The 24893-nt window shown below is 33.9% G+C and overlaps 1 protein-coding gene across 2 annotated transcripts; it reads left to right on the top strand.

The window, feature by feature from the left end:
• The first annotated feature begins 415 nt into the window (after positions 1-415).
• Positions 416-24893, top strand: LOC140447882 (uncharacterized). Of its 2 annotated transcripts, XM_072540793.1 has the most exons (4): positions 451-552; positions 4953-5125; positions 17541-17830; positions 24467-24893. In XM_072540793.1, exons 2-4 carry the CDS (start codon positions 4961-4963, stop codon positions 24753-24755), a joined length of 744 nt encoding a protein of 247 aa, XP_072396894.1. In that variant the 5' UTR covers positions 451-552; positions 4953-4960; the 3' UTR covers positions 24756-24893. The 2 variants fall into 2 exon arrangements, with proteins under 2 accessions (XP_072396895.1, XP_072396894.1); XM_072540794.1 differs by lacking the exon at positions 4953-5125 and having other exon boundaries at positions 416-552.

Below are 24893 nucleotides of genomic sequence, written 5' to 3'. Positions count from 1 at the left end.
TACGCCATCGGCATGGCAAAATTGGTCGAATTGGCCTACAAACTGTATACCGTATTCTCTAGATTTGGCCCCGTGTGACTTTTTTTTGTATCCACACTTAAAAAAGGCACCTACCGGACAGAAATTTTTTGGCACCTACTTTTGTAGGGTAGTATACTATAAAATTTTATTTTAAATAATTAGTAAGCAAATAGTAAGTAATCATTATTTGACAATTTTTATTATTCATTATAATTATTTAGGGTAGCCAATACTACTTTTTTACTCTTTAGAAATGTCCGGTTTCTTGTTACTAATATTAAACGGCGTGAAGACTTCAGAAAATATTTACGAAGTCGACGTACTTACTTGATTTTGATAAACATCGATACGCCCAAATGAGAAGTAATTTTGTGGTATCTCTTTATCTTATAAGTTTGAAAGAGTAGGAGGAATATAAGACGCTAAAGTGTGCCGAACTGACCTCTCTATGAAATTCGCAAATGTTGCAATCGTTCAGGCACTAAAATCTTGTGTGTTGTGATTGTTTAAATGGATATTTTGAGGGTTCCGGTATGTATTTAATATTGTTTGAATAAATTTGGGAAGTTTTTATATTTACTTTATTTATAATTGTTAATATAATATCACCTCTATATGAAATTATCGCATTTTGCTATTACTGTAAAGCTATATTTTTATGACACAACCTAAAAACTCTATAACTTTTGTCAAAAAAATTTAAATACATTTTGAATGCTTTTAATCGGACTTAAAAAAAATGCAATATATTTTTATTTAAATAGCTAGAAAGTAAATTTATTTTTCTAAAATAATTTAATACACTTTTATCTGATCTTAAAGCACTAAGAATAATAGAAATATACAGATTGGTCTTTAAGTAATTAAAATATTGTAGATTATTTCTTTGGAATAATAAATAAAATGTTGATATTAAGAAATATAAAATGTATTAAACTTAATTTTACATTTTATAAGGGGTGTAAAACATTTTCGTACATTTCTGCATAAAAATTTAAAAATTAGTATGTATATACACATATTATATACAGTCCCTGGCCAAATTATTATGACCGCGTATGAATCTTTAAAAAAATTAACTATTTCACTAATTTTTGTTTAAAAATTTATTTTTAGATATAATTTTTTTATATAAAATACAGTAATTACAATATAATTAATAAAAGAAAGCAATAAAACATTAGAACATGTTACATATTTATATTTTTTAAATATTTTGTTGAGTCCCCTTTAGCTTTGACGACTGCTTGTACAGTTTTAGTCCTTGGCATAATTTGAATGCTGTTAAAAGCACTTTGCTCTAATTTGTCGTTGTGGTTTCAATAATATATTAGTTTTTTAATTAAAACAATTTAGTTGGTGACTTTTTTATAGAGAATTTCATGTTTTGGAAGTTCCCTAACATTTTCTGTGGGATTAAAATCAGGAGAATTTTCTGACCAGTCCAAGAGGGGAATACCCTTCTCAACTAGAAATGTTTTCACTGGTTTAACATTACGACATATTGCTTGCTCCATCTTGTATAAATATAAATTCATCGATAGGAAACCATTCATACAGTTAGAGTATCAGTATATTCTTCAATATTGATATAATATATTGATCTCGTCGCATTATCCCCGTAATAATTTGAAGTCCTTTACCGATAATTGTATATCACACCATTATTTTTGTTGCATGTTTTAGAGTTTTAACTTCTTCTTCTTCTTCATCAGGTGTCATCTCTGCTACGGAGGTTGGCAATCATCTTCTTCTTCTTCTTCTTCTTACGATGCCTATCCGTTCCGGATGTTGGCGATCAACATGGCTATCCTAACTTTGCTTGCTGCTATTCTGAATAGTCCGGTTGTCGATGTATTAAACCACTTTCTCAGGTTTTAAAGCCAAGATATTCTTCTTCTCTCTGGTCCTCTCTTTCCAAATACCTTGCCCTGAAGAATGAGTTGCAACAAGCCAACCATCATAGGCAATCATTATAGCTATTTTAATTTTTGACGCAGTAGCTCTAAAAAGTTGTTTTGAGCTGCATCCAAACCATTCTCTCAGGTTCTTGAGCCATGAAATTCGTCTTCTTCCGATGCTTCTTCTGCCATCTATCTTTCCTTGTCGCAGAATGCCATGTCCGAGATACTGTAGCTTTCTTTCTTTAATTATTGTAAGTTCAACTTCGTTCTCTTTACCTATTATTCTCAATATTTCATTGTTCGTAACTCTATCTACTCAGGAAACCCTCATAATTCTTCTATAGGTCCACATTTCAAAGGCGATAAGTCGTCTCATTGTGTCTAGATTTAACGTCCATAATTTCACTCCATAGTATAGTACACTGTATACGTAACATTTTGTTAGGCGTACTTTAAGAGCTAATGTTAAATCTTTGCCACATAGGACCTTTTTCATTTTCATAAAATTAGAACGTGCTTTTTCGATTCTGACTATGATTTCTGCAGTGTAGTCATTATTTTCTGTTATAAGTATTCCTAGGTAAGTGTACTTTTTTACGATCTGCTGGCCTTCTACTGTCAAGATTTCGTTAGTATTATGATTATTTTTACAAATTTTCAAAAACTTCGTCTTTTTGATATTGAGCGAGAGTCTGTACTCCCTACTACACATTACTATTTTACTTATGAGTCTTTCTAGGTCTTGTAAACTATCGGCTATTATTACTGTATCATCTGCATATCTAATAACAACATCATTCTCCATTTACTCTCATGCCGACTGTTTCATCTTCCAGAGTTTCTCGAAAAACCTCTTCAGAATAAGCGTTAAATAATGCAGGTGATAGTATGCAGCCTTGCCTGACTCCTCTCTGTGTGTTTTAACAACACATTCAGGTAAATACTTTTCTTCTGTTCTTCGTTTAATATATAGTGTTTTTAGTTTAGAATTTCAAAGAACTGAAGCAAATCTGTTAAAGAAAAACGAAATTTTTTTATTTCAATCATGTTTTAATATAAAGCCATATCAAATCTTTTTTTAGTCTTCTACTGTAAACTTGCCGTATCTTTTTACCCAAGACAGTCTTTTTTTTTCATATTTTCTGTAAGAAGAGGTTTTCTACCTGAACGTCGACTTTTGAACCTCAACTCCATTAATTTTCCACGCACTGTACGGGCCGACAGGTGGATACCTGTTTCAGTAAACTTTTCTTTAATTGGTTTATTAGTTTTTAATACATTCTTTTTTAAAACTTCGACTATATTTCGAACCCCACTTAATGCAATAACTTGTTTTCTCTTACATTTACCCTTATGTTTTGGTGTTAAGGATACGTTATCCTGCAATGTTCGTGCAGTATTTGCCACCGATGTTTTTGAAACCGGGATTTTGGAAGCAATTTGGCGTTGGGATCTTTTTGAGAGATCTTTTTCTCCAAGTATAAAACAAGCCAAAGTTGAAACACCATTTAAAAACCAAATGATTTTTTTAAACTCCAAATTTAAATTAGAAAAGTATTAAGCTTTAATAATAATATTTAGAAAACTCGCTTATCTTATCTTATCAGTACCACACCCAACATGAGACCTTGACCAAAGAAATGCTGCCAATTAATTAGATTAATTGGATTAATATTTAATCATAATTAAACACAATTAGGCCAATATTTATCCTAAAATAAAAGGCTGTATCAGTATCTTGTTCTCCAGAAATACGAGAACCGTCAAACGGCACTAAGGTCTCAATCTTTCTAAGTGTCGAGTGACGACCAGTCTTAAGCATGCAATTTAATTGAACCCAGCCTGTGAGACTCGTTCACCACTTAGAATTACATTCTTGTGTAACAATTCACTGGAGCGAGGTGTAATAATTCTGCCACTCCAATGCTCCAGACTATCCCTTTTCCCCCTATAGCACTCTGATGCGCGATAGGGGCACAACTATCAGTCAAATGCTCTTCATGCTCTTCCTCGGTAATATAATTCCAACATGGTAGCCTAACTGATTCAAATTCAGGGTAGCATGAGGCGCTTTAGTCATATTATCCTCTTCTGACGACGAGACTTAGCGTTTGTAGCTGCTTTTATACCCTCAGTATGCGCTGGAACGGTATGTGCTGAATTGGTCTAAGCAGGACTGCTTGGCGCATTGGGTCGCTCAAGCAGCGGTCGCCATGTTGCCGGCAGTTTTTTAGTGTTATCGCACGTGTTTAAGCTATTAGAGCGTTTTTAAATTTCAATTGCTTCAAGGATAATTCTCGATTTTAAGGAGTGGATAGAAGCGATGGTTTTTGCTGTTTCAAAAGTTATTTTGTGACCTGAGTTGTCTGAATATGATGTTGATGCAAGGGCTGAAGTGGTATCGAAATATTTCACAGATAGAGAATTTTTGTAAATACAGTTGTGGATTCATCGGTTTGTCTGTCCTATGTATGTTCTTGGGTACCTGAAATAAGGTATCTCGTAGATACGTGGATTGGATGATCTGCGATTGTGGTCTTATGGAATAGGAAACAAGAGTGTTAATAACTAAATTAAGTTGGGCGGGGTGATAATGTGACTGGGCATTGAGATAACGGATTGTATGGGATGGTTTCCGTTACAAGGAAAATGAAAAACTGAGGTGGGTGTTTCTGAATAAGAACACCAAGGAATGACAAATACGCTTTAGACTCAACTTCCATCGTGAATTAAATACTGCGATGTATTTCATTCAGTTGGGAGAAGAAGAGATCTAATGTATCTTTACCATGGGGCAAATAATAAAGGTGCCATCAACATACCTTAACCAGCAGGTGGATTTGAGATTTGATGAGGAAAGGACTGTTGTTTCGAAATGTTTCATGTAGATATGAGCTATTACGGGAGACAGGGGATCCCACTGGGCACTTTTGATTTGACGATAGAAATAATTTTAGAATAAAAAGTATATATTGGACATGCAGTGTTTTACAAGAGGTAATGTGTCTTTTGGGATTTAATGTTTAGAATCCAAGATGGAAATGGTTCCATCAATAGGAATATTGGTAAATATAGAAACAATGTCAAAACTAACTAGTATATCTGAGGGTGAAATAGAAAAGTTTTTCAGAATATCAATGAAATGGACAGACCTTTTGACAAAGGCCAAAGCGTTTTCATCTAATGGTTGTAAGGATAAGGTGAGTTTTTTTAATGTCTCGAAGTAGAGTAGACTTATTTATGATGAATTTGGTAGTTTTTTTTTAGATAGGTGGTGGGATCGTTTAGGACGCCTTTGTGATCTGTGAAATTAAGAAGTTCGAACATTTTGTCGAAATAATTAGAAGAGTTTAGAATGATGGTAGCAATACATTTGTAGGCCAGAAGGATGATAATGTCAGGGTTGTTATAACAATGTTCCCAACGTGATTTTTCCCGAGAACTTAGTAATTTTCATTTACCTGACCTCGGAAATTTTTCCGAATATATATATATATATATATATATATATATATATATATATATATATATATACAAAACATATATTATAATCATAAAGATACATATTTATAAGATTTCATTTGTTCTGAATCCTAAATCACATCTAATGACATCAAATTGGCCAGATTATCGACCTCTGGTGTTTGAATATTCATTTTTATGTTTGGTTTAATAAAAAAATCTCTCGCCCACTCTAAATTAAATTACCTAATCAATATAAAATCTTTATATTTGTTAATATTCCGTTATTTATACATTTAATTTAAAGTTTATAAAAATGTTTACTTTGTAAGCGACGTATGTAATATAAAATGGATGTAAAATTTCTAAAATGGTATAGAAGGTTTGTACCGCTAATAATGCATTTACAGAAATAATAGAAAATAGATCGCATTAAGGAATTTGCAAAATTATCTCTCTCTCTCTCTGTCTTCAATGGCGCTACAGGCCAAATCGGGCCTTGGCCTCCTCCAAACTATGCCTCCAACCTTGTCGGTCCCGCGCCGATCTTCTCCAGGTTCTCACGTCTAGCAAATTTTGCGCGTCCTTTGCCACTTCATCCTCCTATCTTTTCCGTGGCCTTCCTTTTGGTCTTGCACCCTGCATTTTGGGAGTAAACTTATACTTATTTCAAAGCCAAAATTATGGGAGAAATATAGAGAAAACTTTTACATTTGTCATGTACAATATGATAGACATTAAGCATATAATTTTAAATTGTATAAATTATTGATTAGAACAAACAAATACTACCAACAAACAATAAAAAACATTTTACAAATAAAAACTAGTTTGGGAAAAATATAAAAATGAGACGATAATGAATAAAATAATTACAGCGGTGACGGAAAGTGCTAAAAGTCTTAAACAACATATTTACAATAAATATATAGAAAGAGCTTCAAAAAGTCGATTATTAGCTACTAAAAACCTGAAGCGATTAATTATCTCAGTGGTCGACACGAAATTGACCCTTTCTTGGAGTTGCCAAATAAAATACAAAACATAGAACAAAAAAAAATAAAATAGAAAGTGATGAACATACTACATCAAGAAAATAAATGTTTTTTAATAGAAAAAGTATGATAAATAACCTGAACAAGATCAAATTTAAAAATAATTAGACAAAATCTAGATGTGCCATACAACTAAGTTTGCAATGGTAAGAAAACTTAAGTCAAGTTAACAAATAAGAAAAACTCAGATTTAGTCTTGGTGATCGATAGTTAGTAAATGTATTTTTTTGATTGAGTTACCTTAAATGATATTTAAAAGAAACTTGTATTTATTTATTCTAAGAAATAAATCTTAAAAGTGTTTATTTAACCCTGAGTTAGTCTGGTGGGGTCTAGTAGACCCATTGGTTCAAATATCTAAGCGCCATTTATATGTACCTACTCCAACTACGCTATCGCGGCGAGTATCTGCCTGCGTTGAGTCGAGGCATCCGTAGTCAGAGCAATTTTAACCGTTGAGGAACGCCTGGCTTCTCAGTCTCTACCAGACCAAACAAGAGATATATTTGTTGTGACCGGTAAGTTTTTTTTGATTTTTGAGTAATTTATTAACTTATTTGGTCTAATATGTATGAACAAGTAAAAATTATTATTACTTAGGCCCATATTCACCAACAACAATTGAGTAAACCACTATTCGAAGATTAACTTTATGCGTAGAATAAATTGTATCAATTTCATTTCAACAACTTCAAACAATCTTATTCGTCTTTTATTCGTGGAATAACTATTTTGTAGATTTTTTTGTTGTTGGTGAATATGGCCCTTACTCCTTTACTTTTTATCTGGTAATTAATACTGATATAACAAAAACGTTGTACTTAAACTGCCGTCAAACGGTAGTGCACTATAATGCCGTTAACAGCTATGACGTCATTCTTATAATGCGTTTGACGGCATTTTCTTCGACTGTCGTTCGCTTGGAGGCTGGCCATCTTAGTATCAATTTCTGATAAAGAATTTATTAATATTAGAAGATTTTCCTATAAACGAAAAAGAAAACAAAGTGGGTCCTTATGGGTAATGATAAATACATAATTAACTTAGTCTTAATTGATTGTAAAATCTGTTGTAAACTAAGAAAAAAAATAATTATAGAAATTTAATCCTTTCTTTGGAATGGAACCCTGGATTTATTTGGAAATGTTTTGGGGTTCTTTTCTTTTTCTTTGGTAATCCTATTGCTGTCAGGCCTTATCCTTTTGGGTGTCCTTGTTTCTTTACTGCCACGGGCATTTTAATTGTCGACAAAGTAACATCGTTCACTTGAAGAGTTTGGTGAGTAATAAGAAGTTCATTTTCTGGACTTGAATCCTGTATATTCCCCTCCACGTTATCTACCCTACTTATCTCTTGACGAACCACTTCACCACACAACTTATTTTCACTTTCAAATACAACTTCATCATTACTTTCAATAATAACTTGCGTGTCATTTTCAAATAGAACGTTATCATTACTTTCAATAATAACTTGCGTGTTATTTTCAAATACAACTTCATCATTACTGTCAATAATAACTTGCGTGTCATTTTCGTCTGTAACATCTATAGGTGTAAGTAGAACAGCAGTATCATTGGCCCAAAGTGTTTTGAGATTTTTTAATAGATTAAACCTTTGCTAAATAACATGCCCGTACGTTGTGCAGCTAATCTGCTAGTTCATTGCATAACAAAAAACATTTTTTTCTTCTTTGTGCATAGAAACTTGGTGGTCGATACCCTTGTGTGGTCAATGATATAGATATATTATCATTAGATCTACTTGGTAACTCATATTCTGTTTTCGTTTTTCGTATTCGTTTTCTTTAATCAAAGACGTTAATGTTCGTTGATTATTTTTAGAATAGTCCATTGTCCATCTATGATTTATGATCGTTTTATCAAAAAGCTCTAATTGCAAATGCCGTCTCAATGCAAAAATATGCTTGCAGGGTAAAATCATTGAATCATAGATTATACAGTTGCGCGAAGAAACAGAAGTATTTGTGGAATCCTGACTATCAGTAATGATGTAATCACCGTCTGCAAAAATTATAATATCTCTAATTTGTTTAGAATTACGAATTTCTCTTAAAGCACGCTTTGAGGCTTCAAGTGTGAGCAATGTAAAATATTTTTTTTCGTCAGAATCTTCCGGAAACATATCAACAAGTTTCTTAAAAATACCATAAACTGCCTTATGACCCCTCTCTGTCTCTAAACTTGAAATAGTTGTAAACAAGCTGTTTATAAACTGTTCCAAAGGACTATTTTTGGTTATAACTGATTTTAATGTAGCGTTAATAGATTCCAGGCGGTTATTTGTGTTATTTAAAAAATTGTTAAATTTTTTTTTTAAATTCCACTCATCCTTGGTATCGTGCCAGTTTTTCATGAAATACTCATACACTGTTCGAGGTACACTATCTTCTAGTCCTTTTAAATATTTTTTGTAATCTTAGTCTGTCTTAGCATATACTAATTTTTGAATTAGTTCTAAACTAAGTGTACGCTCACTTGAGGTGATCACCATTTTATTGCATAAAATTTCTCGATAAAAGATTTTTAATATGTGAAAGACATATAATAAGGTTTATATTAAGAAAGCAATTTCTAATTACTTCCCTTTTATGTAAATCCTTGTCTGTCATTACACATTTCACATTGATCCATGATGGATTTTCGCGTTTATATGTTTCTAAAAACCAGGTGAAACTTTCTTCATGTTCTGATGCTAGCATGCAAACTCCCACTCTTTCAGTTTGACAAATATCGTCTTTTACAATAATAAGAACACAGGTAATCCTTTTTTTAGAAATTTATATGTAGCGTCCTCTGCTAGAAATTCTGGAAATGCATTCATTGTATTTTTCATGGTTGGATTTTGAATAGAAAGGCCTTTAAAATTATTTTCTTCATCCAGCAAAACAGCTGAATGGGCACCTAAAAATAATAGTAGCTATTGGGTTTTGATCAATTTGACGATAATAGAATAGTTCAGGTTACCATATTTTGCTTTGCGCACATTTAGCAGTTATCCAAACATTCGGTTTTTGTTGGATTATTTCTTCTCAAATTGGTTAAATCTTGCAAAGTAATAATTTTTCGAGTTTCTTCTTGCAATTTTTGTTGTAACGTATTTCTGTTTGCTTTCATATTTAAAAACTCCTTTACACTTTCCTTCATGTTGCTGCAAAGTTTTCTTTGACTGGGGGTATGTGCATGTAAAAACCTTAAAATTAGATATGAAATGAAAATATAAAATGTTATAAAAACATTTGTACCAATTTCAAAAAATGAAATAAGTGAAATATAATCAAAAGCTGTTGATAATAATTATATGCTTACTTTTGAGGTATGATGATTGTGCTGAGTTTGAATTGACATTATTTCTAACGCATTTCCATCTAACGATGCCTTGAATTGTACATGTACTAGGCAATCTTCTTTGAATGTCCAAGACTGCCGAATTTTTTTCCCACTGCTCTTGAACTTCCTTTCACCATGATTACATGCATAAACAAGTTGATAATAGATTAAAGAGCTTTCTATCGGCCTCTTAATTCTACTGCTTACAATAGTAAGTGAATCTCGTTTCCAGAACGTGGTAAATGTACTTTCTTCAAGTTCCGAGATGGCTTTTTTGCATCGGCAAATGAGGAAAATGTATCGCCAACTTTTAACATCATTGATATACCAATACTTAACCTAACTAAAAGTACCAATATTTGAAAAATAAATAGACCCCCAATAATTACACTTACCTGAGTCATTCAACTTACCACTTACAATTTTTTTCTCCCTCTTAACAGGTTAAGCGCCAAGGATTTTTCACCAAAATGTTCCCCTGGACCAAAGCAATATTAAACAAAATTTTAACATTTAATCGAATCTCAAACGAATCAAAACGAATCCCAAACATTTGAACCATTTTTTGTTAATATTTAAAAAAAATAGAGCGCTTACCGGTGTCCGCTTTGCCCTGGCGCGAACTACGTATGGACACCGGTGTACGCCATGGCCCACCGGAGACGTTCAAAACGAGCGGACACCATATTCATCGAGGTGTCCGATGACCTGACGAAAGGAAATTGTACAATTTCTAAGTTTACTGGGCTACATGGGAATAGTGCGAATGAATTCCATTCGGGATTATTATTCAACGAAGTGGATGTTCAGAAATAATGTTGCTCTTAATATTATGAGCCGCAACCGATTTAAGTTACTTCTGAAAATGTAGCACTTCTTAGATAACTCCGAAGAAGTCCTTCTGAAGCATCCAGAAGGAGACCGACTGTATAAAGTGCAACCACTTATAGACCAAATCATAAGCAACTATTATAAAATATTTACACCAGGGAAAACATTTTGCATCGATGACGCCATGTTACCGTTTCAGGGACGTTTACTCTTCAAACAGTGTAATCCACAAAAATGCCCTAAATTTGGCATTAAAATATTTAAATTATGTACTCAAAATGGGTATACGTGGAATCTTACGTTCGTATTCATAGTCAGACTCCAGCGAGTCGCTGGCTGTTCACCACCATATCTATGTTTCATAGTCGACCTACAGCCTGGTTGACGCAAGCGTAAAGCATCTTTCTCCGAACAGTCGCTGGCATGTCGCTGGGTACGCGCCAGTCGCTTTCACAGTCATCTCACACTCGAATGACGCATGCCCTGTTTAGAGATTTTCGAAGGTTCGCCAGAGAAGGTATATGCATGCTCTGGCGGTTCGCCCGCCAATTTGAAATACGTTTGCGATGGACGATTTACTTATTATTAATATTAATATTATGTAGTTAACAGAGAAATAAATGAACAAAACGTTATATTACAAGTACCCAGAAGATATATATAAGGGACATGCAAAATCCATTACACTTTTATAATGATAATGAATTTAGAAAAAGGTATAGATTTCGAAAACAAACAGTTACTGAAATAATGTTACCAGTAATAAATGATGAAATGGTGAAAATTAATCGATGTGGATTACCGTTTCCACCCATTTTATGTCTTTTAGTTGCCTTGAGATTTTATGCTACTGTAAAGTTTCAGGTAGGATAAATTAAATAATATATTTTCAGAACATGATATATGTAATAATATATATATATATATATATATATATATATATATATATATATATATATATATATAATGGTAGATCGTAGTATAGTTAATTTTAATTTAATTTTTAGATTGTAACTGGAGATCTTAGAGGATTTTCACAACCCACGGTTTCGAGATGCACTTTTAAAATTTCCCGCCTACTTGCTCAGCTATTACCCACATATATAAAACTTCCTGAAGGTCTCGGAAACCAGAGAAAGGACCAAAGGCTGTTTTACGATATTGCCAATTTTCCCAAAGTAACAGGGTGTATAGACTGTACCCACATACCAATAAAAAGTCCTGAAGGGAATATGGCCGAGGTATATAGAAACATATATATTTTTCCATAAACGTCCAAGTAGTGGGTGGACCCAATTTCAATAATAGTTCAGTGAAACACTGTTTCGAGAATGGCAGTTTAACAGGATTTCTTCTTGGAGATAGTGGCTATGCTTGTTTACCGTATTTAATGACGCCGCTTTTAAATCCTGGAATTGAACAAGAAGTAAGGTATAACAGATCTCATATTAGAACGAGAAGTACCGTTGAGAGATTGGATTGTGGAAAAAAAATTTTGTTGTTTGAGTCGGGGTTTAAATAATAAATTGGAAAGAGTTCCAGAAATAATTGTGGCATGTGCAGTTCTTCACAATATTGGGATCAAAGTGAATGATGTAAATGATGAACAAGATAATGTGGAAGAAGAACTAGATGATAATGAACCTCACATACCGAATCAAGCTTAAAATATTGGACAGATTGTACGAAGAAGACTTATTGAACAACACTTTAACTGATTTCAATTTTATGTTACACCGTTTGGCGCTCTTTCACTTAGCTGTGTTGAACTAATTAATAAATAAATACAATTCTCCCTTTCTAAAATTCCAAATTTTCCTGCTCAATACTACTCAAAATTCCATACAAACCTATCACTATTCCCATTATAATATCAATAAATAAAAAACAAATCAAGAAAAATAAATGTATGTACGAGTAATTATAACATATCAATGTGTATAAAATGGAAAATCAAATTAGAAATTGTTAGTGGGACATCAGCTAACAATTAAAAGGTCTTTAGAAAATAAAATTTTTATTTAAACTAATATACTGAATGCAATCTATCTGTTGGTTGAATGGTATTTGCGAAAACAATATCCTATGCATAGTCCAGGTTTTTTTTTGTCACAATCAGCACATTTGTAAATTGTGTTTTTTTAAGTTTTATCGATACAACATATTCTACATCGTTTTTTGTCACGTACTGGTTATATTTCAATATTGATAATGGTCTGACAACATTCCATCCTCTCTTGGTTGTGTGTTCAGTCAAAGTATTGGCAAATTCAGAAGATTCTTTTTCTCTCCTCGTAGATTCGCCACTGACTACCCAACGCTTAGCTACTCTTCATACAATTTGTATTATCTTGTAAAAAACCAAGCATTTGCAAGAAAATTGCACTTTCATATAAAAAAAAACGAGTTACTTATCTCGTACTTTTTTTAAACAAGGCGCAATATTTAATTACTTAATATTATTATTAATATTAAAAAACAATATTAAAAGCTTTAATACTATTACCATTATTAAAAACTTGAATATATTATACATTATAATATTAATATGAATGAGTAGAAACGATTACATTTAAATTTGGCAAATTGTAACTCCAGTCGACTAGTTCACAAGTACGATTGCTGTAGATCCTTGTCATCAAATACATCTATGTTTTTATATCGAGTAGTAAGTAACCGATCGCCCACTAGCGGTTCTCCGAAGATTGACTATGAAACAGGGGTTGAAATCTCGATGGAGTGTTCGCTAACTGAAGAACCGCCGGCGACTCTTCCTGGCGACGCACTATGAATACCAGTGTTAATTGTCGCGAGGTCTTTTAGGGTCTGGTAGAATTTGTGTAACTGATAACTGGTATACAAGCATTCCATTAGCGAACATACTTTTTGATAACAACACCCATTGCCTCGGAACTTTGCGAAATAATTTGCAAGGGTAATCCAGCCGAAGTAATAAATAAAAAACTTAAAAAACATGAAGTAATTACCAGAGAAAAAGAAAGAGGAATATGTGTCGTCAAGTGGCATGACAAAAAAGATGTTTTGCTTTTATCCATCTGCAGCAACGCTTAAATGGTTTAACTTCAACGTCGAAGAAATAATATTCAAAAACCGAAATTGGTAACTAATTACAATTCAGATAAACGCTCCATTGATTTATCCGATCAGATGTCGAGTTACAGTTCGGCGCTGGGACGAATTGTCCGTTGGTACAAAAAAATAGCTATAGAAATTTTATTAGGTACTTCAATTTTTAATGCCAATTTCATCTACAAGGAGGCCGAACAGACTAACATATCCATAAATAATTTTCGATATGCAGTTATTGAAGAATTGTTAAAATTTGATGCCAGCCAGTTTTATGAACGTACACGTCATGCAAAAATAAACCTTAATGCTCACATATTTATAAAATTAGACTGTAAAACACGGGAAAATAGACGGTACTGCAAGGCATGTTACAAGAGAAAACAGGATCGACTAATAGATAAAAATAAAGTTAAAAAAGTAATAACGTATTGTGCTCAGTGCAAAAATAGTCCTAGGTTTTATCTGGAATGTTTCAATTTATTTCACAAAACTCATTAATTTTTTTGAAATAAATGTATGTACATACCTATAATAGATATGTATTTCTATAATTTATTTGTGTCATACATTTTTTTATCAATTGTAGGTATTCTAATTTCTATACTTAATGAAAGACCTCAAGTTGGTTTTTACACCAGATTTTTCTAATCGGAATTGCTACATAGAATCTGGTTCAACATTCAATATTGCAGGGCCATAGCGGACACATTACTATCTTAAAACCGCATAAAATCGTGTCCTCGCGGCCGGGTAAGGATGATAAAAACTTTAAAGTCAAGAGGGGACCGGTGTTCGCCGTGGCCCAGGCGGCGAATTTCAAATCGGATGTCGCTTAACCTGTTAAATAGTGCTGCTATAAACGCTTTCGTGATTTACCGAAACTAACACAAACGATCACAAAATGACAAGGCGTGCTTTTATTAAATTACTTGGGAAGGAATTAATAGACGAGCAACAAAAAATAAGACTATAAAACGAAAGACTACCTCGTTCACTAAGTAAACTTACCACAAGTAGAAGTGCGCCTGTAGACAGTTAGTGTACGTACACACAAACTGCTATGATGCGATCAGCGATGCGATGCTTTGCTATGCGATGATATCAAACACTTGTATCTTAAGCGCCTTGTTAAAATAGTGCGATGCGATGGGGATGGGATGCTAGTAGCGGCTAGTATGCGCTTCGGTTTGATTTTCAAGAATGTTTGATTCCATCGCCAGTAGTCGCATGTCTAGCGAGCGATATAGATGTTTTAAAAATTAATAAACAATTATGGGTTTAGGTTGCAGAGGAGTTACAAGTAACAAGTAAGTATTAATTACTGTTTATTCGTAATAACGTTACTACATTATGTTCTTGCTTATTTGAGGTGTTTGTAATTGGAAAAACATTCTGTCTTTTCCAATATTGTACAGCGGAATGTATCAATATTTCTTTTGTAGAAAAACTTTCCATATTGCCAAACAAATTTCTTGTACTATATTTACAACTGTCGAGACTCCTAAACGAAAAGTGAATGTTAAACTTCTATAAAACATTCCAGTGCAAGGAATCTAAAAGACAATGTTTTGTAGGATATATCATCAAACAAAACCGCGTAGTAATATTTTTAATATACGATTTGTTTTCTGTCAGAAGAAGCAGCCAAAAAAACGGTAGAAATCTCTAAGGGATGTGTTTAGGGTCGAACTGAAAAAAATTCCGAAACCTGAATCGGGAGATGCAACACCTTCTTCTTTTACATCATCTTGGACACATTTTAAAAGTTTAGTTTTCTTAGATTTGCAGATGAATATACTGCAGATGATTTTCAATGACAATACTTCATTAGATATCGAAGAACCCCAACCTAGTACGTTATCCTCTAGTAATCGCTTTAAAAATAATAACCAAGGGCATAAACGTAAATCAGATGATTTGGATATCGAGCGATTCATATCTTCGGAAGAAAAAAAATAGAGTTACCAGACTCTGCAACTAACTCAAAACATAATGATGATGAAGATTATCGTTTTTTATTGAGTTTCTACCCTCCTTTAAGTGCGTGAGGACACTAAAATGTGGTTCTTTTGGAAGAAGCAAGAACTTTTGTATAATTGTACTGTTCACAACCAACAACAACAACACGAACAATCGCATACGAGTACAGTTGCAGGAATTACGTTTGGTTCACCTACGTCAGATTCCACACTATCTGATTTACAAATATAAAAATGTGTACGTATATTAATAAAACGTTACTCTATTATTCTTGTGTATTTTTTATAATATAACAGTTGCACCATTGCGATACTATATTGGATAGATACCCCACTTTTTATGTTTCCCAATGAAATCTAATTGGTTCTAAGTAAGTTTCTAGCCCTGAATTGTGATTGTGTACGAACGGGACTCCCTGTATTTTTTTGGTAGATTTATGAAAATATTCAATGTACTATTTTAATATTCAAACTTACCTTAAAGTTATTGTAGGCCGTTCTTTTTCGCCTACCGGTTTTCTCCAGTTTGTGTGCATTTTCCCTGCGTTAGGAGATATACATCTCTGAATGTAGTCGAATGTTTCTAAAGACATCCGAAAATATTCTCGAAATCTATCAGGATGCATAATTAGTTTAGCTAATAAATGACGAAACTCTCCAATTGCCGCCCTTTCTCTAATAATTTTATGAACCCATTTACGTTTTATATTTTAACACTTTTTGAAAATATTGTACTTTAACAATGGATTTTCCGCAATATATATTTAAGTTTTCTTTCCATCGTCACGTCCGACACAGAAAAGACTACGGTGGCTAGCTCACAAGCATATTATTGTATTGAAACACCCACAGATAATAGCTTGCTATGTAAAGGTGGGTACACATATGCGAGCCGAACGGTATACGTACCGTACGCGTACAGATCCTTGAAAAATATTCTACATCGTACTGATCGCATACTTATCTCGATCCATGGAAAGCGACAAACCAACAACGAACACACATGTGCGAAATGATTCATTTTATTTATAATTTGGGTACTGATTTATGTTCCTGTTTTTGCTTGTTTAACAAAAATAAAAATATGTACAATAATCAGTTTACTGTTTTCTCACGTCTCTCTAGGAAGGAACACGTCATTCACACAATGTCGATTTGATGACACAATAAAATGTTCGCTGCGTCTAGTAAGCGCCGTCCAAACTGAAAGACGAGCTTCCTTTGAAGTCGTGAAATAAACCGCAACAATTTGGTTCGCGACGAGTCACGATGAAACAGTACGCAAGCGGTTTTTTCTGCCGTACACATTAACGAATATAGCGTTCGCATACTGTATGCATACCGTTTGGCTCGTATATGTGTACCGACCTTTACGCATAGTATAGCAAAGCATCGCATCGCTGATCGCGCCATAGCGGTCTGTGTAAACGTACACTTAGACAGTGAAGTAAACCCGAATAAACGCCGATGAGAAATGTGCCCACGAAGATCGGATAGAAAATCGCAATATCGCAATCGCAGTTTGTTTGAATGTAAAACAACACTATATATTCCGCATTCCTTTATGACATGTAAAGATTGCAAAAACGGACAAGCCGCAGATAATTCCGATTAATTTGATCTTGTTATTTATTTGTTTATTTAGAAATATAAGTTTTTTAACAGTGTATTGTTTTATTAAAGAAAATAAACAGACAATATTCAATGTAATTTTGGAGCTACAGCATTTCAGATAGTTGGGTCTACCAGACTACTCCATGTCTAAGTTGCTAGAATTAGGTACCAGATTAATATCATTAAGTACCAGATTAATACCAGATATATCTAACGTAATTTGTATTATTTCAGTTTAAATTGCTTCAAATACTTTTATGTGTATTATGGATTGAAGCATCTCCCCTTTTACCACAAAACAAAGACAGCATTGTCCTGGACTATTCGAACTATAATACTTTTCAACCTAATGGTCAAGGTACTTACTCTTTCGGATACGAAATAGAAGATCCAGATACACAAAATATTCAGTTCAGAGATGAAGAAAGAAAAGCCGATGGTACAATAATTGGAAGCTATGGTTGGGTGAAACCTGATGGAAATATTATTATGGTTAGGTACATCGCAGATCAAAAGGGATTCAGGTAAATCAAATTTTTTGTTATTAAATCTCATTTCATGCTACTGTTGACTACTATACTATGTCAACTATAACTCTTTAACTTTGATTTTTGCTCAATAGGACCTGGGGCTCTAGGTCATTTGAGTGTAGACCCATGAAAAAAAGATCTATGGCTTGAGATTTTAACCAAAACTAAAAAATAATAAATCTTCTTTCGGTGCCATATTAGGTCTCCCTTACATTAGTAATTACATTAGTGAGTTGTTAACGATCTTCAGCTAGTCAGAATAGTTGCTCAGCACTGCGCATTCCTGTTCAATCGCGAATTTTCTTGAGCTATGACATCTACTTCGTTCCAATTACTCTGTAGTCTTCGATTTTACCTTACCTTTTATGATAATCTGAAAAGATATGTACCAATCTTCTTTAAGAACATCCTCTAGGTATCCAATTTTTCATATTTTAATCTTCTTATGGTGCCGTGCACCTATAGTGCGTTGGCGAATAATCTTAAGGTCAGACGTCTGTCTTTTGCGGCATGCAAAAGTTCGCCAGTGTTAGTTACGCCTGTCCAGTTCTTTATATTTCGCAGCCACGACATTTGTTTGCGACCTACTCCTCTCTTGCCCTCAATCTTTCCTTGGATAATTAGTTGATGGATTGCGTATTTTTCCCCTCTCAGGATGTGACCCAGGTATCCAATCTTTCGTGCCTTGATCAAGCTGAGCAATTCTCTCTCAGTATTTGCTCTTCTTAGGACTTCCTCGTTTCTCACCCTATCTGTCCATGGTATGCGGAACATATTTTAATAGTTTTAAACAACTCACGAATGGCATTTGCTATATTTAACAAAGCTTCGTTGGTCCGAATCCCTATTCAGTGTACGTAGAGCAATCTTCTACAAAAAGAATTAACCACATCTCGAACGCCTTTAGACAATAGATCATATTAGCCTTTAAAGTTCCGGTCTCGATGCCATGTAACAACACTGACCAAATATAGAATTTGGTCATTCTTTGACGTAATTTTAGATTTAAGCTGTGGTTACAATGCTGTGGAATGATTTCATTTTTTGAAACGTTGTCTGAGTTGCTTCAATTCTGCATTTTATCTGTTTACTTGGATCTAGTTGGTCTGTAATGTAGCATCCCAGATATTTAATCTTGTTGATCTATCTGCAGGAAAGCATTGTCGTGAGGTTGGCGACTACATATCCTAAATTTTGTCTTAGAGTAATTTATTTTTAGACCCATTTCTTTTTCCTGTCGTATTTACCGAATCCAATAACTTTTGAAGGCCCTGGAGACTATCACATAAAATAACAGTATCGTCAGCGTATCTAACATTATTAAACAGTCCACCATTAATTTTCACAACAAAGTATTTATCTTGCATAGCCTGCTTAAAAATTATATTCGAGTAGATAATAAATGAGAGAGGGGATAGAATCCTTCCCTGTCTGATAGCATTTTAAATGTAACATTCGTCGGTAAATTTACCATTCACCCGTACAACTGTTTTCTCCTTCCGATATAAGTTTTCTATGATTCGTAGGTCTCTACCATTAATAATTTTGGTTCTTGATATGTTCAAAAGCATTCCATGATGTAGTTCAAGGCTTTTTCGTATTCGATAAAAGCCACAAAAATATCTTTAGTAAAACGTTAGTCGTGGCAATTTGGAGTACATTTAAGATAATAAGTGTCATATAAGCAGTACAACAGCTCTACAAAAATATGACGGCAAACATTAAAACTGGAAATAGATTAACTAGAGAAATTCCTATTAGTAAGGGCCTAAAGCTGCATAGCATCTACACTCTTCAAAATATATCTAAATGAGGCACTCTTAGTGTGGAGAAGAAAGTGCTGCAATATGGGCATCCCAATCGGATATGATAGATTGTACACGATACACTTCGCTGACGACCCAGCCATTCTAGCTGAAGACGAGAGTGATGTAGGCTACATGCTTAGAAAACTGGAAGATGAGTATACTAAATGGGGCCTCACAATTAATATACAAAAAACTGAGTACTTAGTTGTAGGAGAAAAACCAGAAAGCCTACAAATCGAAATGGGAACTATAAAACCAAAAGACAATTTTAAATACTTGGGAGTCTAAATAAAATCAAAAGCAGGAAGTAGCGAGGAAATATACTCCAGGATTGGCCAAGCAAGATCAGCCACCAGACAGCTACACGGACTATTATGGAATAAAAAAATAATAAAAGAAAATAAAAGAAGAATTTATAAAACAATAATAGAAAGTATTGGGCTGTACGGCGGCGAACTCTGGGAAATAAACCAAAGAAACAAATCAAAAATTAAGGCAATGGAAATGAACTACTGGAGACGATGTTGCCAGCTCACTAGACTTGATAGGGTGAGAAACGAAGATATTCGGAGAGAAATGGAAATCGATCTAGACATAATAGACACAATCGAAACCAAAAGACTTAACTGGTATGGACACCTTCAGAAAATGCCTGAAAATAGATGGCCAAAAAAAATAGAAGAATGGATTCCGCCAACTAGAAGAAAACGAGGTAGACCAAGACGATCCTGGAGAGACGACGTCGACGATGCAATGACCGCCAGAGATCTAACAACTGAAGATTGCGTCGACAGAAAACGCTGGAAATTAGGATGCGAGAAGCGGCGCCAGCTGTAGAAGACTCGCTTGTTATATTTAAGTGTCTCACGGGTATCAAGCGCATTTCTAAATCCAAATTGGGTTTCAAAATCCAAATTTTTAATGTGTGGCTTATCAGACTGATTAATCTATATATAAAAACAGAATTAAACCATGTCTCAACCATATCTCAGGTGTTTCACCAGTAATATACACAGCATTAAAAAGCGTAACGAGAGCACTGATGTATTCCTCTTGTATCATTGTTAAAAGTTTAGCTGAGATGTTGTCTGGTCCAGTTGCTTTCTTGGTTTTGGCTCATTTTATTGCATGAATAACTTTTTTCAGATTTTAAAATTTCATGCATTTCTTCATTTACATTGCTCTGTATGTTTGGCCTTTCATTTTGGAACGGTTCAGTTATATAATTACTCGATGTTTTAAGTATTTTTCGTTCATCAATAATAACTTTTCCTGCATCGCATACTTAAGCATTAGTGTTTTTCTTATTATACAGTTCAGCAACTTCACAACCTTTCATCACAAGCCGATAAGCATTGTTTCTACTTCTGGGAAAGTGATTAAAAAGGTTATCAATCAACAGTTTTATTCCTATTTTGAGTCCAATAATTATTTTACCAATTCAAAACATGGATTCAGAAGTGCTAGTTCTACTACGAACACGGTATATAATGTTGTGAGCAAGGTAATTAAGGGGTTTAAACGCGGCAATTGCGTAGCAATTTCTTTTTGCGACTTGTCGAAGGCTTTTGACTACGTTTCACACGACATTTGGCTTCACAAATTAAATTACTATGGAATCAGAGGTATCCCTCTTAAGCTTATAACTTCTTATCTATGTGGCAGACACCAGGCGGTAGTGTCTAAAGGTCATCTCTCCGATTTTCTATCCGCAAAACATGGAGTCCCAAAAGGTTCGGTCTTAGGACCCCTTTTGTTCATTATTGACGTTGGCCGTCATCATGTTTACAATTTCCTGAAACCTTTCTCTGTCGGCTGCTGCGCGAAATAATTCTTCTACTGTGGAACCACACCATTGTCTAATATTACGCAGCCATGAAAGTTTCTTTCGACCAATCCATCTCTTTCCTTCCACTTTTCCTTGTATTATAAGGCGAAGTAGATGGTATTTAGGTCCTCTAATTATATGGCCGAAGTATTCTGTTTTTCTCCTCTTTATGGTGTTTATGAGCAGACGTTCTCAATTGATCATTTGAAGAACATCCTCATTGAAAGTGTGCGAAACCCACGATATCTTTAGGATTCGTCTATAGCACCACAATTCGAATGCTTCTAACTTGTTTATCACTGTGGTTTTTAACGTCCATGTCTCACAACCATACAATAGGATGGACCACACATAACATTTCAGGACCTTCTTACGAATATTCATCGAAAGGTTTCTGTTGCATAAAACTTGTTTCCAGGTCATAAAAGCCTTACGTGATATTTCGATCCTGGTTACTATCTCTTCATCAGAGTCACAATTTACATTTAACCAGCTGCCAAGGTATTTGAAATGATTTACCCTTTCGATCTCCTCTCTATTAAGAGAAATCAGACCTTGATCTATATTGATCTTTTCAACTGCCATCCACTTTGTCTTTGAAATGTTGATTTTAAGGCCTCTCCGATAACTTGCTTCACTGACTAGATTTAGTAATGTTTGGAGATCTTGTAAATTTTCTGCAAGAATGGCTGTATCGTCAGCGTATCTAATATTGTTGATTACTTCCCCACCTAGTCTTATCCCCTCTTGTCTGTCATCCAAAGCCTCCCTAAAGATTTCTTCAGAGTACAGATTAAAAAGAGTGGGTGACAAAACACAACCCTGCCGTACTCCACGTTTGATGGATATTTTTTCAGTCAGACTGTCTTCAATTTGGATAGAGGCTACTTGATTGTAATATAAGTATTTCAGCAGTCTTATATCATAGTAGTCAAGTCCTGCTGCCCGTAGGCAATCGAAAAGTGTATCGTATTGTACTCTGTCGAACGCCTTCTCGAAGTTGATGAAACAAACATAAACATTCTTTCGGAATTCACAACTTTTTTGTAATATAACGCGCAAACAGAATAGTGCTTCTCTAGTTCCTAGACCGTTTCTAAATCCAAATTGCTTATTACCCATCCTACTTTCGCATAGAAGGAATACTCGGTTTTGTATGATTCGTAAGAGTGTCTTCAGTGTGTGACTTATCAAATCAAACTGATTAGTCTAAAATCGCTGCATTTGGTGGGCCTGCTTTTCTTTGGTAATGTTTTAAACAGTGACTCTAACCAATCATCTGGCATTTTTCCTTCGTTGTAAATTTTGTTGAAGAAAGTGGTTAAGCAGGCAATGCTTTCCTCATCCAAAAGTTTAAGTAGCTCATCAGGGATTTGATCTGGTTCAGGTGCTTTATTGTTTTTGGCTTGCTGTATTGCCTTTTTGACTTCCGAATTCAGTATACTGGGACCTCTGTCTAACTGGTTGTCACAGGCAGTATTTGGAGCATTTTCTCTAGAAGCATCGTCAAAAAGGTCAGTGATGTATCTCTCCCATTCTTTGCACTGTTGTTCGTGATCACAAATTTTTCCGTCCGTGCTTTTAAGTATGTGAGCATTTTTCTGTTTTCTAATTTTTTTATCCACTCTCACCTAAACTATGGATTAATGATACGAGGCAATTCAACAATGAATTAGAATGCAAAAGAAAGCTCTCAGGATTTTAGCAGTGGTTAGTTATCTAGAACACTGTCGACCTTTTTTTATCAAATTCAAAATTATGCGGCTACCTCCTCTGTTGATATTTCAAGTTCTGACTAAAATTCACAGAAAACGGGCCCATTTAATAAAGCAGTCTGATGTTCACGTTCACAATACGCGAACTGTCACTACTTACGAACAAGTCGCTGTAGATACATTACAATTAGAAGATATTACAATATCTTTTACATTACATTTACTGCTCGGAAGAATATATGACTCATTGCAAAATATCCACTGAACTGCTTACTGTGACTTTGCCATAAATCATTTTCTATTTAATATGTGTTCTTATTTGTGATATATTTAAGTTACGTTTTATATTCCTTTTCTTATAAAATATGTATTTTTGACTTGTTACAAACAATATTTGTATTTAAGTAGTTAAATCTTAGACAAGGAAAGAGAGATGACAGGTAACGCTTATTTTATAAATCTTCGCAAAGTGTAGCCAGTTTCCATGTGACCGCCATGTTTTGGTGCCTTTACGTTGCCCATTAGTACTCTCGCAGGGTTACTAAATCGACTAATTTTTCAGTAGATCTACTGATTTTAACTTTTATTTACTGATTTACTGAAACACTATATCGATCTACTAAATTTTAATTATAAATTTTGAAAAAATCTATTGATATATTATATACATTACTCTCAACCTATTGAAGAAATAAAATATGAGCTCGCAAGCTTTCTGGTGCCGGTTTAGGCTTCGGTCAATTCCATACGATTACGCGTTCAGTACGCCTTGCGTTCCTTATCTAAGAGTTAAATAAATAAATTCCCTCTCTCTCTCTCTGTCTCTCTACAAATAATCGTAACTCTCGAATCTCATATGACTATAATGGGACTGAAAGAAAGTGCGGATTGCAGATTTTGTTAGGCTAAAGACAAGACGGAGGAACAGTTTATGTGTAACTGCATGGGGTTGGATAGTATACGGTTCAATACATTTTATTTTTAATGATATTTAGAGTAAGTTAAAAATTTTATTTTACAGATAAAATATCTGTGGGTATTTTTAGTAATAGTAGTCAATACGCTGATACTTCTTTTATTGATACCTATTGAGATATGATTCCAATAACTTTTATCATAGTAATGCACGCGTTAAGCTATTTGTAGACACCTTCTTCAATATTTAGTTCTAGTCCACTAGAAAAATTTTATATAATAATTTAATTACCTACCTCATTTTGATCTAGCACTTGTTTTAAACTAATCTTGGATCTATAATATTGTTATTACTTATTTTAAGGGCAAGCGTCGAGGGATCTGAAGGTGAATCTACACGTTATGGTGAACTAGAACCAAACGATCTTGACTTTTCGAAAGAAAATCCTGTTTTGGAGCATGCTATAGAATCTCTAAAATATATGAATCGTCCAAGTATTCACGAGAAACACTTAAGACCAATAGACCAGAAATTTAGCTTTCAGGAAATCGACAATCATAATGGCGAATATTCACATGACGAAGAGGTCTTACTACCTAAAGGATATATAGAAGATTATATTGAGCCTAAAAGAACATTTTTTTCCTATTAACACATAATATTTAATATGACACTGTTGTAATTAGTCTTAAAGTATAATAGTTGTATATATGTTAAAGATATAAATGCTGCTTTTAATTTATTTTGTGCCTTTATATAATTTTTTTTTAAATTAAACTATTTAAAACAC

This window comes from Diabrotica undecimpunctata, chromosome 8 (genome assembly GCF_040954645.1).
Source record: "Diabrotica undecimpunctata isolate CICGRU chromosome 8, icDiaUnde3, whole genome shotgun sequence".
In the NCBI taxonomy this organism is placed as follows: domain Eukaryota; kingdom Metazoa; phylum Arthropoda; class Insecta; order Coleoptera; family Chrysomelidae; genus Diabrotica; species Diabrotica undecimpunctata.
Note: the sequence above shows the minus strand (reverse complement) of the source record. Positions and strands in the feature narration are given on the sequence as shown.